The 15,139-nt window shown below is 37.8% G+C and overlaps 1 protein-coding gene across 3 annotated transcripts in view; it reads left to right on the top strand.

Moving 5' to 3' along the window:
* Positions 1-14,934, top strand: part of IGF1 (insulin like growth factor 1) — a 74,282-nt gene extending 59,348 nt beyond the window's left edge. For all 3 annotated transcript variants that reach the window (XM_032416599.1, XM_032416600.1, XM_032416601.1), the window contains exon 4: positions 11,214-14,934. In XM_032416599.1, the coding sequence (XP_032272490.1) occupies positions 11,214-11,273 (60 nt within the window). In that variant the 3' untranslated portion in view covers positions 11,274-14,934. The remainder of the gene's footprint in view (positions 1-11,213) is intronic.
* Positions 14,935-15,139: the final 205 nt, after the last annotated feature.

Here is a 15,139-nt window from a genome sequence, read left to right as displayed (position 1 = left end):
ATTAGAGTTTTAGTTAATATTATTTTATCTAGTTCTGAAAATTAGAGCCATCTGAAAAAGTAATAGATCTCTTTAAATGGAAGCAAGTCTTGTATCACTAAAACCTTCAGGGCCAAGCTTACCAGCACTTTTTGGTGAGGTGGTAGCTGGGTTTCAGGCAGATGTTAATTGCCAATGTTAATTGTGACCACCACCTGAGAGTAGCCTGCAAATACAGATGGTTCGTCAAGTTCCACAGAAGAATTAATAATTCATGTCCTATGGAAAGGTTCCTTAGAGAATTATCTCTTCCCTATTTATTGTTGACGGTGTAAATGTCAATTATGACTCAAGGCTTTGGATAAACTATAATAATACTCTATGATAAGCTTCATTCAAAAGAAGTGAGGCAAAGACTCAGTGACCTAAGGAACTCAGTGACCTAAGAGCCCTTCCAGCCCAAAGAACCCCAGTTCTATGAATAATTCCAACTTAAGTGGAAGCTCGGCTCTCCCATGGAACCGTTAACTTTTATTTCAAGGTCACAGAATGAACTTTCAGAAAACCACCATTTTTCTCAACCAGTTAAAATCAAATGTAATATGTGTTTTCATTTCTTGGTGCCTGAGGAAAATTTAATTGTAGCATGAACTCCAGCTCTTACTAGTTTTAAGTAAAATTGCCAAAATAAATAGAAATGTGGGATATTTCCGGGCTCACACAGCTTCCGGGACATTTCAGTTTCTAGGGCTGCCGATCCAGTGCCTTTCACAAGCATTTGATCTTCTTTCAAACATCTCTTGAAAACAAACAAAACCTCATACAGCTTCGAATGTGCGTGCTGTTAGGATGTAAGGGTGGAAAAAAGGCAAAAAAAGAAGTCCTCCAAGAGCCCCTCCTCCCTCCCTTCACCCCTTGACCACCTCCCACCAAACACCAACAGGAAATTATGTTTTCTTAAGTAATACATTTTGCAATTTCTCAAGTCCATTAGCATCTATGTGGGAAAGATGAGGTCTATTCTCTTTACTTGTCTATGTGAAGGGAATAAGGCTTTTTCACTATTTAATAGGTAGCAGGGAGCTGACTTTTAATCCAAGGGCAAAGTTGATAGTTTGAAGTTAAAGTGGATGGCTTTGGTAGCAATAAGAAGATAAATTGTTTTAGACAAACCAGAATGCTCTTTTATGAGGTTAGGGATTTGGGGTGACTTGTTTTCCAAAATTATAGGTAAATATAATTTCTTGGCTTTTCTTTCAGTGAAGAATTCCTCAGGTTATATGCTCATCAAAATGATTAAAAGTCCAGCTACTAATTGCTATAAAAATCAGTGACAGTGATCTATTGACCTAAGCAAGACAAGCCCACATTTAAAGAAGGAGCAGGTGAGGTTAGCAAATGTTCTTCAGTGGCCACTAAACTTCCAAGTCAAAATCAGCTTTTCCATCCTCAGGGTGCTAACTGAAATCGGAGCACTTTTCCCTGATGTCCACATGTTTGGGGTTCATCTTTGATGGGACTCTTTAATGCCTTTAGTGCTACCTCACTTTTATCCAGCAATCAAAAGAGATTATTTAGAAATACTGACTTATGTTTAAACTCAAAAAGAGAGAAAAAGAAATAGAGAATGGCAGGGAAATTATGCGAGATGTGGACAATGGACCTGTGAGTCCGTATCTGGTACTTCTAGCGAGCAGCCAGGAAAGTTCTCACCATATACTATAAGCTCAATTACAGATCTGATGGGCTACTGTTAGATAAGTAACAAGAGCTAGAAAACATTTTGGAAAATTCCTATCTTTATTTTATTAGCTAATGTTCAGGAAACGAACTCTTTTGAAAAGTGGAAGTTTGGGGGCGCCTGGGTGGCTCAGTCGGTTAAGCGTCTGCCTTCAGCTCGGGTCAGGGTCCCAGGGTCCTGGGATCAAGCCCCGCATCAGGCTCTCCGCTCAGCGGGAAGCCTGCCTCTCTCTCTCCCTCTCCCACTCCCCTTGCTTGTGTTCCTACTCTCGCTGTCTGTCAAATAAATAAATAAAATCTTAAAAAAAAAAAAGAAAAGTGGAAGTTTGATAGAAATAAGAATGCATCCAACTAATTTTAATTCTAAAGGTTCTTGCTGGTAATTTACAATCTGTAATTAACTACAGAAAATAGTTTTGAGGAGAAACGGATTCTTTTCTCTACTTTCTGTGTGTGTGTGTGTGTGTGTGTGTGTGTGTGTTTACATAGTTTTGTGTTCTAGCATTGTTGCAACCACTAGGGATTTGGGGTGAATCACTTTCCAAAATTATAGGTAAATACAGTTTCTTGGCTTTTCTTTCAGTGAAGGCAAATTCTTATGTGAAAACTAATCATCATTCAGGAGAAATCACATTATTCCTTTGTCTTCTCAAAGGCCCAGGTTTAGTGCTAAATTAAATATTATTCAGGAAATAAAGGGAACATTATTGAAGAGGGAGAAAGAAGTTGGTTTTCTTTCTATTATATCTTCTAAGGATCCATGGATTTCAACTACTTCCAATCTGATCTACAGAGAGAAAGAATGGCTCTGTATATCAGAAAACAGAAACTTTCACATAGAACCAATTTGCAACTTTAGAAACTTTCAGGTCTAATTCTTGACCCAGCACAATCATAGTTCAGTTCATCCAGCCTGTCTTCATTCCAGCATCCCCTGCTCTTACTTCTATTAGAGATTGGGGTTATTGGCAAAAACTATCCAATGCCTTTTCCACCACTTTCCCCTTCCATAACTGTAAACATCTAACTTCCTCAGTTCACTCTGGCGTATATACACTTTTGTTCCCATTGGATCATACAAAGGTACATACATTTATTTGAGTAGGTGTGTATTACTGTCACTCTGGAAAGAAGGAGGCAATAGTTTATACCATCCTCTCTGGCTTCTCTAACTAGTAGGGTGAGAATTTCTATAGGAAGGTGGGATGTTAAGAGCAAGACCTATGAAAGACTGAGCATGATGGCAGTTCTTCTGTCTGGTAAAATAACCCCAAAGTTCCCACTGAGAGACCAAGAGATTATACATCAAACCCAAAACTGACCAAGTAGCCCAGTCTTCTAAGATGGGATTCTTATGCCAAATGTTTTTATAAAATTCTGTGTAAAATATATAAATGTTTATATGGGGCTTTCTGTCTGGCCAGCTCCAGGAGGTCAAGTAATCAAAGACCAATCATACCTGCCATCTGTGAAAATACGATGTGCTCTTTTCACAGCTATAAATAACAATTATGGCAAGACAAAAATTCCAAATGATTAGATACAAGACCATGGCAGGTTGAGGGTTGGGTAAGGATTCCTAATCAGTTGACTGTTGTAGACTTGGGAATATGCAATATTTATGTCATGGTGTGTGGGTGGCATGCTTGAATAATTCCATGAGGCATTGCAGGACTAGAAAATAAGGACAGTATAAATGAATCAATAAATACATAGCATTATTACTGTTACTTTGTCAATATCGGTTGACTTAGGCCACTGTTGGATGCTCTGGTTTGTCTTTCTGTAAATAATGACATTTATTTCCTTCCTCAAATGAATATTAGGACAGAGGTAGAAGTGATTTTGGCACAATGAAGCAATTCTGATTTCTAAAAACCGTATACACGCATGAATTGTTCTTGCGCCATTTTCTGTCTTGGAAAAGCTCTGCTGGCACCATGAGTGTTTACTTTTATAAGCTGAAAGGCTCCCATCAACCTCAAACAGATGCAAATCACTTTAACTTGTCATAGTGTTATTTTGTTCATCCTAAAAGTTCAGACAAGCCTTCCAAACTTCCAAAATTTCTCTCAATTCAGCGAGGAGGAAAATTTAGAACACAGTATTTGAGTGTTCTGCCCAGATGTGTCACACATACAAAGAATGAGTGGAGGAGGGCAACACCCTTTCCTACCGATCCTGTGAACTCATCACTATGGCGTTAAAATGACACCAAAAGCTCTGGGCCACACATCTCCTCAGAACATGGCAATATAAATCACTTCATATACTACTTTAAGTACTCCAGCATAAGTTGTATGTCAGATGTATGGCATTTTGGAGGCTTGAGAAAAAAAATAATCAAATCCAGTTTTTAGGTAAAAATGTGCTGAATCTTTAGCCCATATCAGTGAAATTGTTAGAATGTGGTGTTTCACTTTTTAAAATACCACAACATTTGAACCTTTCAGCAATTCCAAAGTCAACTCCCTCTGGGAAAGATAGTATGCTTAAACTTTTTTTTTTTATTTAAAAATGTAACACAAACAGCTAACTAAACAAGCTGCCCATAAAATCAACAGTGTAAGCAGTCTGAACCCTGAAGTGTTTTACAACATCCTTCAAGACTATTAAAGGCAATGTAAATACCTCTTTCCAACAAGGGAAAATACCCTTCAGCACTTTTTTTCCTTTTCTTTTTTTTTCCCAGGCTTTTAAACAATTTTGGTAGTGATTTCTTACATCACAGACAGAAATATTTGAAATAGAGTCAGGTGGTATCCTTTGAAGAGTAAGAAAGTTGCTAAATCTGGATAATCCATGAATAATTATGGGACAAATATAAATTCCCTAAATCCCTAGGGATTCCTAGGGATGCACCAGTCTCTAGAAAAAAAGAGGTGTACATCTGGTATCCCAGCATTCCAGGAAGCTCTAAGCACTCAGTAAGTAGATTCCCTTTCTCCCGCTAGGGAAAGGCAACACCCTCCTATGGGATGTGCTTTGACAACAGTAACTATAAAAAGGGCAGTGGGCAGTAAGAATAGCTGGTATTTATTAAACACACGCCCAGTGGTAAGGATTATAGTGAATTATTTCAGTTCATCTTCACCATTAGATTATAAGCTAAATACTAAAATTATCCCCATTGTACAGATTTAAAAAGTTGGGCTGAGTATGGCTATATGTCTTGCCAAGGTCTTGCTCTAACAAGTGGCCAGACCAGAATCTAAACTCAAGAGGGACTCCAGTGTATTAACCATGCACTGCACTCTCTTTTCTGCATTTTTCGTTGATACTTCTTGTACCACAACCCACCAATTGTAAGTTCCAAAACAGGAAGGGGCTCTGTGCTATTTGTCCCCATAGAGAGCACAGCGGGAAGTAGGAAGCTATGCAAGGGTTGCTATTTAAACTCTATACTACTACTTCTATAGAAAAATTAAAACAATTTAGCAAGCTTTTCCTGATTTGCTATGCTTGTTCGAAGCACTGTGCATCTGGGGAGGATACAGAGGTGAAGGAAACATGTTACCTGTCCTCAAGGAGCTTACTTTTCAGTGGGGAAACAAACACAGACATATTTACTCTACAGTACATCAATGCTCTAACAAAGATAGAGGCAGAGTGGACTCTGATAGCGCTGAAGCCTGAGCAGACTGACGTTGCTAATAAATGAGTTCACAAAATGGATCAAAATCAAGGGCCCTTGAAACAGTAGGCTCTCTCACACACAACTATGCCAGGTAAATGTGTAGGGGTGATCACCTGCACTCATAACAACATTATGAGGTGGGTGCTCTTACCCAACCCTTTCTTTTTACAGAAGAAGAGAGGAGAGAACAATGTAGTGATTCTCAAGGTCCCTTAATTCCTGTGTGGGGAGGTGGGATCCAAACCAGGTGTGTAAGCCCAGGTCTTTGGGGAAACAGATGAGACTGGGTTAAATGAGCAGGATTTTATTAGGGGAAATATCTGTGTGAAATGGGGCGGGGGGGGGGGAATCGGGAAGCCTGGGCAAGCCATCAGAACACAATGCAAGTCTGACCCCAAGTGAAGGAGAAGGGCCCGCGGAGAGAATGTTGGGTGGAAATGTCTTGGACTGCTGTACAGTCTAAGGAAACGTTCAGAAAAGCCACTGAGGAGTCCTTGAATCAAAAGTTTGCCAATAAGGGAATCTTGTGTTTCCCAGGAATGGGTCTACCTTGTATCCCCACCATACTCAGTCTTATCTTTGGGGAAGGTGTCAGCTCTGGGCCATTCACCATTGCCAGAGAAAAGGGTCATATTGGAAAAAATGGCCATTCCCACCATAACCACAGAAAAGGTAGGATGAGGTAATTTCCAGGAAAAAAGGAAGAGGCTGAGCAGACTGACATTATGTCTAATCTATATACCTTTTACCTTGTTAAAGAGGCAACCATCCCACCAGGAGCACAAGTCTCTTGAAATGTGCACCTTTGTCCTTTGGTTTTAAAAAGTCACATCCCAAAGCACTGAGTAGACCGCATGACACTTACTCTCTTGGCTCCCAGAGATGAAAGGCTGACCCAACTCTCCTGGAATTTGAACTTGTGATTCCCTGAAGTAAAGAGATATCAAAGTTGATACTGAAACATCTAAATCATCCTCCACAATTTCATGTGTCTCCAGGCCAAACCAGCAAAATAGCTAGAGCACATCCTTTTCTACAGGTAAAGAGCTGATATCTGGGCGATCTTTTCAATTACCTGCTCCTCTGTTTCCCCCCTATTTTGCCCTTTTTAGAAGGTCAATGCTGAGTTAGGACTTTATGCTATACAATAGGCTGCTGTCTACCGCCATACCACCCTGAATGCGTCCGATCTCGTCTGATATACAATAGGCTGCTAATATTCCATGCTGGACATTATTTTCCCAGCATTTCTTATAGGGTGCCAGGCTTTTCTTAGACTTTATGTCATACAATACTTACTTGTTTGGAGTAGTTGAGATGGAAACATAGTCTATTGAAAACATCACTGCTTCCTCTCTGAAATTTAAAGAGACTATTATCATCCTTCTTTTAGATACTGTTTCTCAGGCAAAATCTCATAAAGATAGGTGGGGCAAAAAGAAGGGCTTATGATATCCACAGGGTTAGCTTTTGATAAATGAATACTGTGCTACTAAATTCCTATCAATAATAATATAAATGGGGCCCAGCTCACTCTTGTGGTAAGGGACGGTACCCCTCCACAGTTTAGAGTCTTGCCTTACCCTCTAAACAAGCATATACCACCATCTGGGATCATGGGCAGCTTATAATATTGTCAATTATTATTATTGGAAAGATATTTGGATCTTGAAGCATGCAAAAATGTTTTATCTTTTGGGGAAGTAATATGGTAGAATGGCTAACTGGTGAGCTCCAGAATCAGAGGAAACTGGTTGTTTTGCTTTTCTAAGCTTCAGATTCCTTAAAGGTAAAATGAACAAGACATATTATCCACCCCAAGAGAACTAGGAAAATTAAATAAGAAAAATATGTGCAATTAACATATATAATGTAGTGCCCAGCCCTGAGCGAGAGAAGTATCTTATTAAAATAATAAATTGTCTAATTAGTCCTAGGTCTATCAGTTTGTTTTTATGTGACCTCAAGCAAGTCACCAAATCTTAGCAAGCCTTGGGTTATAAATAAGACTGATGCAAATAATATCACCTTACTGGAGATTACCATGTAAACTATAAAGTGTCTGCAAATGTTAATCAAGGTTATTGTTACTGCCATTGTTATTAGCTCTCAGTGATCTTTTCAATCAAAAAGTTTGTGGATTGCTTTCCTCTGTAAAGCCAGGAGCTAGGATAAGAGCCAAGAGACAATGGGAGAATGTGAATGTCATGTAATACTTCAGGGCATTTTCCAGCTTCCTAAATATCTGTGTATGGTACACAATGTGTTCTAATATATATCACAAATTAAGATGTTCTGAAACTTATTCCCTGATGAGTTGGTTAACATTTCCTTCGAAGTGATAAATTTCCTCAACCAACCTGAGTGAGCTAAAGGGCCAACATTTTTTTTTTTTAAATAATCTTACCTTCCCTGGTGTCAATAGGAAACAATATTTACTCACTACTGTTTTCCTTTCAAAAATCTGTCTAGTTGCATACTAGAAACAGTGTCAGCTGGTTTGTTTGTCTTGGACAAGCTGTTGAAGTGAAAAGTTTTTGCTTGGCTGAATGTGGGACAGTTTCATAACCCTTCAAGAAGTGCATTGAAGGTGGGTGCCAGTTCCGGCTGCTTCTAACATGCCTCCACTTGCTGCCCATTGTCAAGGGTGGCCAATGTAATTAAATTAAGACAATAAGCAAAGCAACAGATGCGACTGAGACCAAATCCCTGAGTGCTTTTGTTTTGTCACTGTCATTGTCTGCAACAAAGAAGTCACATGTGAGAGCCTGGGAAGGGAGCCAAATGCAAACCAGACAACATCCCAGCTGGTTTTGAATGGCCTCCACCTTACGCGTGTGTGCATGGGAACCATGCTACTTGGAGCAGTGTCTGCTCTACTCAAGTTAGTTTCTGCCCGTGGCTTTGCTGCAAGGCTGAAACAGAAGAAATAGGCCAGAGGATCCCTGTGCTCAGATTGACAGTTTACACCTCTGCTTTGAGAGAAAAGAAGAAGAATCTCTCTGTTGGGGAAAAGGATAAGATCCATATGGTTGACCAATCTAACCTCAATCCTTTTTGTTACAGCCTTCATGAATTTGAAGAGGGACAGACATATAGAAGATACCTGAATTTTTTCTTCTGTAAATCTGGGATTAATTTGGCTTGAGAGAAAGACTGGAGATTAAACACCTCATCTTTTAATTTGTTACTATTTCATTCTTGAGCATTTTTCCTAGTGTGCTCATTATCCAGATTCTTAAAATCTTTTTCTAAGCTGTTATGCCTCTTAAAGAGAAAACAAGGCAAACTCAAATTAGCATATTTTTAGATCTGTTATTTAATTTGATTAGTAGTTTGGTAGAGAAGTGGTATCCTTAATAATGGCCATGTGGGGGTTTTGATGAGCCACATACCATCTGCAGGGTTCATTGCATACTAAACAGAAATGTTTCAAGGAGTTTGGGACAATAGTGATCCAACTCTGTAGCCCCATTTGTTTTTCTTCCATTTTTCAGGAGAACTCCTTTAAGAATGCAGATTGGTGGGGGGTGGGAGGGATGGGGTGGCTGGATGATAGACATTAGGGAGGGTATGTGCTATAGTGAGCGCTGTGAATTGTGTAAGACTGTTGAATCACAGACCTGTACCTCTGAAACAAATAATACATTATATGTTAAAAAAAAAAAAAAAAGAAGATAGTAGGAAGGGTAAAATGAAGGGGGGAAATCGGAGGGGGAGACGAACCATGAGAGACTATGGACTCTGAGAAACAAACTGAGGGTTCTAGAGGGGAGAAGGGTGGGGAGATGGGTTAACCTGGTGATGGGTATTAAAGAGGGCACGTATTGAATGGAGCACTGGGTGTTATACACAAACAGTGAATCATGGAACACTACATCAAAAACTAATGATGTAATGTATGGTGATTAACATAATATAATAAAATTTTTTTAAAAATGCATCTGAAAAAAAAAGAAAAAAAAGAATGCAGAATAACATGTAAGATTAGGAATATAAATTTACTGGTAGCTTAACAGTGGCTATTTTTATATCAACAAATGCATGTTAAATGGACTTGGTAAAGTTGTATGGTATCTGGGGGAAAAGTGCCAGTATTTTAAACAGATGCATTTCAAGCTATCCTATACAAATGCCAAACTTCTTCCCATGAGTTTTCAATGGCCACTGAGCTAGTTATTTTAATAAACATATTTACACAATGAAACTATCTTCCTTCTATTTAGTCAGTACAGGATATTGACCATCAACGTACAAAGTGCTAACTAGCTTTTTTGAAGGACTTGATAACTCTAACATTTCAGGTAGAGCTGAAAAATATGTGTAAGAAAAATTACCAAATCCCTATGGGCCTTAGCCAATAGGTATTATTTCCAGGGATTGTAGTCGATTCTGTCCCAGCTTCTCACACCCTGCAGGTCTCAGGTCTGAACAGTTTCCAAAGTCCTTTACAATGACCTATAAGTTCCTAAGAATGATTGGGTTGAGAGGTCATTATTTTAGCCAGAAGGAAGAATTTGGAGATTCCAGACACCTTTAGTGAGAACTCTTGTTTTTGGTCATGATGAAAACATGTTCTGGGAAAAAGGGATATTGTGGATTCTTGAACTTTATTCTGTACCAATAATGATTCATTATGTCCTCCTCTAAGGGCCTCCTGGTTAGAGGTGAAACCAAGAGAAAAAGCTCCTTATGTTTATGCATGCAGATGCCATTTCCTCCTGGATTTAATCCATATCTTCTTATTTGTATAAACTTTGCTATTTAAATATATTCAAGGATAAAATAATAACTATAGGAAAAGTATAATGACTTGATTCTGCACATTATTAGAGGGCCCAGTATAGTCTTTTAATTCATTCTATAGCTATTTATTGAGCAACTGCAATATTCCAGGCATTGTTTTAGAGAAAGGGATATAACAGTGAATAGACAGAGGGGTCTCTACTATATAGGGCTTCTATTCTAAGCAAAACTCAATATTCCTTGGATAACAGCATTGCTTGCTAATAAGTGAATGGTAGCACCAAAGCAAGGAATGCAGGGTTTTTATTGCAGGAATAGTTTCCAATAAAGATGAAATAATAATAATAAGTAAATAATGATAACTAATACTTATGTAGTGCTTCCCATGTGCCAGGCCTATTATAAGTCTTTTTAGGTACTAATTCTTTAATTCTTAATCCTACAAGGTAGGAACTATTATTATGCTAGTTTATAGATGAAATTGAGACACAAGAGATTGCCACTTGCACAAGTTCACATAACTAAAACTGAAAGAGTCAAGATTTGAACCCAGCTCAGTATGTCTGTGATTTTACAGATTCTAAGTCAATTATAAAACTTCCCAATCTTCTACTTCTAAAACTCTCCCTTTCTCCATAGGAGAAAAAGAAAAAAAATGAAAAATGTCTTTTTACAAAAATTAAACCAAAACAAAATGCAATAAAACTACAGAGGATGATCCCAGAATGTGTTCCTTTTTTTTTTTTCCCCCTCTTAGTAGGAAAAGATGCCACAGGCCAGAATTCTGGATTTTTCAGTCTCCTTCTGGTCAACGAATCCACGATAGTGGCAGATGAATAGAAACACATTTCTGTGTGACTATAAAGCAATCTGTAGTCCCCATGACACCAGGGGCACATAAAAGTAGCCTGAGTAAAGTTTGACTAAACTAAAAACTAAAGGCCTATCTACTTACATATGTCTTTCTTAGAAAAGAAACAGGCTCAAGCTGTCCGTGAGATTGACTGATAAAGCATCAAATATGAAAGGTTGAGACCCAGTGTTAGAAATAGATGAGTAGGGTACATAAAACTTCATCAAATTAATGTCACTTTTTCTCCCTTATTTTTAGGAAGTACATTTGAAGAACGCAAGTAGAGGGAGTGCAGGAAACAAGAACTACAGAATGTAGGAAGACATTCCTGAATTGTGAAGAATGACATGCCACCGGCAGGATCATTTGCTCTGTAGGAGTTACCTGATAAACATCAGAAGACTTACCAAAAAAAATAAGTTTGATAACATTTCAAAAGATGGGCATTCCCCCCAATGAAATACGCAAGTAAACATTCCAACATTGTCTTTAGGAGTGATTGTTAAAAGCTTTGCACCTTGCAAAAATGGTCCTGGAGTTGGTAGATTGCTGTTGATCCTTTATCAATAATGTTCTATAGAGAAAAATATATATATAAATATATCTTAGTCCCTGCTTCTCAAGAGCCACAAATGCATGGGCGTTGTATAGATCCAGTTGCACTAAATTTGTTTCTGAGTCTTGGCTGCTGGAGCCATTCATTCAGCAGTCTTGTCTAAGTGGTTTATTCTTTTTTTTTTTTTTTAATTTGCACTTCTTTCTACGCAACACAGGCCATTTGTTTTACAGTGTCTGATAATCTTGTTTGTCTATATTCACCCTCCCCCCACTTCATCTTTATATTTGCCAAATTTGGCCTCCTCAAGAGCAGCAACAAGCAGTCAAGTAGCACACCCAAAAGATTTTAACCCAAAAGATTCCATCTGTGGCATTTGTACCAAATATAAGTTGGATCCATTTATTTTAGACACAAAGCTTTATTTTTCCACATCTTGCTAAAAAAAATTTTGAGGCCAATCATTTTTAGGCATATGTTTTAAGCATAGAAAGTCTCAAACTCTCAACAGTTCCTTCAAATGATGAGTTAATGTGCAACCTGATTAGTAACTTCTCTCTTTTTATTTTTTCCATATAGAGCACTATGTAAATTTAGCATATCAAGAATACAGGATATATCACAAACAGTATGTAAAACTCTGTTTTTTAGTACAATGGTGCTATTTTGTAGTTTGTTATATGAAAGAGTCTGGCCAAAACGGTAAAAGGTGAAAGCAAAACAGAAGAAGCCTGGAGCCAAAGATGATATGAAGGAGAAGGGTCCTAAAAATCCATCCATTTGGGAAAGAAGGCAAAATTCCCCCAATGATCCCTTCCAAGAAAAACTTAAGACACAAAGTCCGCTAATGCAAATTTGATTGGGGAGTCCAGAGAGGAGTGGAAAAAGCAGAAGGCTAGGAATTTAACAGTCCTGGCTTCTATTTCTCACTGAAGAAATAAACATTTGCCGACTCTGTCACGGACTCACCACTGTGTGACTTTGGGCAAGTCACTTCACCTCTCTGTGCCTCAGTTTCCTCATCTACAAAATGGGGGCAAAACGCCATCTACCTACCTCACAGGGGTGGTATGAAGATTACAAAGATAAAGCTCCAGATTTTATCCTGGGTTGCTATAAGGGCACAAGGTCAGAGCCCTTCAGCTGCTGGGATGCAAGGAATTGTAGAAACAACCCATTCACGTCATAGCTAGGAAACTGATCAGCTGAATGTTCCTGACGTGCTAATTCTTGTCAATGTAGCTATCCCACAAACTATTCAACTATCTAGTTGTTAAAAGCTGCCAGCTCCATCTCTTTTAAAACCCTTTCAAAATAAGTAAGAAATACCTGATTTACAATCAGATCTGAATTCTGCATTTGGATTTATGAATACAAAGTGCAAAGAGAGAAAGGAAAAGAAAAAAAGAAAAAAAAAAGACTTCCACCAGTGAAAGAGGGACTACTCCATCTGTTAGCATTCATTGACTCCTCCAGGCAGTTACTAGTAATCTAGTAATACTTTTTGTAAAATTATAAATGATACTCTATTCATTTTGAACAATATAGTTATTCCTTCTCTTTGGGTAACCTAAAAAAATGGCCCAGGATTTCAAATATTGAAATAATATCTTATTCTAAAAAATCACAAAATCACTTTCTTTAATAAATTTTGCTCTTATCCTTAGCTATATTTACATATACATATACATTTTTTAAATTTTTGTTAAAATATGCTTGACTAGAGTTGCTAGTTGAGAGGCAAAATTTTCCTTTAGAACTAGAAATTTTCTTTTATGTCTGCTGACAAGAGTGACCCCTGGCCCTCTGCGGATGCATCTTATCCATTCAACTGAAAATTGATATCAAGAAAATCCAACAGTGAAGATAGGCCCATGGTGACCTAGAAAATGTTTCCCATCTACATTTTAAGATTTTCTTATTAGAACAATGAATCATCCATCATTCAGATCTTTTTATCTGCCTTCAAACTTTTTGGTGAAAAGCCACCAGGCTTGATTACTTCATGCAAAGTGTATTTCTTTGTTCTTGGAAATTGTGCATGGAAAACCAGAATAGCATCTTTAGTTTCCATCCCACTGTTTCACCTCAAGGTTCAGAAATCAGAAAACGTCTAAGACTTCCTGGATCTTCAAACATATGCAAAAAGAAGCCCTATATAGTGGGTACCCTTGCTCAGCCAATAAGTGCTTAAACCCTCAGACCCTCAGCATTACTTGAATTGAGCACCTCTGTCATACTGAGCAATGTTGTGATCACTATAGACAAATGTAAAAGAAACTAGAAGTCATTTTTGCCCTTTATCTGTTTTTCAGAGAGATGTGTTCTGTGGATTTAGATGCTGGACCTATCTTCCCAAAATGGCCCTTCTGGTTTTTATTTCTTTTTCTTCATGTATATCTTTTAAAATTGCTATCTCCCAGCAACACTTTACATGCAATCTTCTGCAGACCTATGGGTTTCCAGGCACAGTTGGATATGGTAATTCTAAGAGTATCTATGACTTATTTGATTCACTTAATAATTCTATTCACAGCCAAAACTACCCTAGTGAGGAAAGCTTAAATATGCAAAGCTATATTATCTTTCTTCATTTTTTCTGACACATAATCCTCTCCAACTGTATCATAAATCAATGAACTAAAAATTAACTAATTATACTAACTCACTATCTTATTTTTAAATGAAATAAAACTGGAAGACAAATCAATGTAAAACCTCAAAAATCAGTTGATCTACATACTACAGCAGAATGACCCAGGATCAATAGAAAGGAGCACCTAAAATTTCACATCTCAAAACTTTTATAAGCTTTGCTTTGGATTTTTCAAATGAGGCAATTTCAAAATGTTTATGAAAAAGCTGTAAATATCGGTAAGAATAAGCTTTCAGCTTACAAGCTTAGCTTTAATTTAACTGACAATACTGAATACCTAGATCAAATTTCAGTTCCCAGTTCCCCAAATAACATTACAGTATCTTTTGAACACCTTAAGATGAGGAAGATCCACTGAAAAAGTTAATGTATCCTTCCATCAGAATCCACTCTTCTAGAAATAAAGAAAAACTTGCAACACCCACCCCCCGACAGGCACGCGCACGTGCACACACAAACACTCAATCTAAGAGTCCAATGGAATACTGAGAAGAAATCACTTCCTTGAAAAAACTTATTGGGGGGGAAAAAAAAAGGCCAAGCCTCCCTTGAGAATCCATCCCCTCCTTGGAATGTCAATGTTTGTGTAGATGACACCATCTCATGCACTGTGGCTCCAGGGTTTCTGTTACTAGTTTATGCACTTGGGAGACTGCTTAAATGGACGATGTAGCACATTTTGCTTTCCCATTTATTGTTTGGCCGGCTATGCCAATGTGGTGCTATTGTTTCTTTAAGAAAGTACTTGACTAAAAAAAAAAAAAAAAGGAAAAAAAAAGAAAGCATAGACATATTTTTTTAAAGTATGAAAACAACAATTCTATAGATAGATGGCTTAATAAAATAGCATGAGGTCTAGTCGCCACCACCTTTCAACTTTTTATCACAAGTAGCGTACTGTTCACCAAATTGTGAGTTTGGGGGTGTAGGGACAGAAGATGGAATTTTTGTAAAGTTAGAAGGCTCTGTTAT

Source organism: Phoca vitulina, unplaced genomic scaffold (genome assembly GCF_004348235.1).
Source record: "Phoca vitulina isolate PV1807 unplaced genomic scaffold, GSC_HSeal_1.0 scaffold19, whole genome shotgun sequence".
Classification (NCBI taxonomy): Eukaryota; Metazoa; Chordata; class Mammalia; order Carnivora; family Phocidae; genus Phoca; species Phoca vitulina.
Note: the sequence above shows the minus strand (reverse complement) of the source record. Positions and strands in the feature narration are given on the sequence as shown.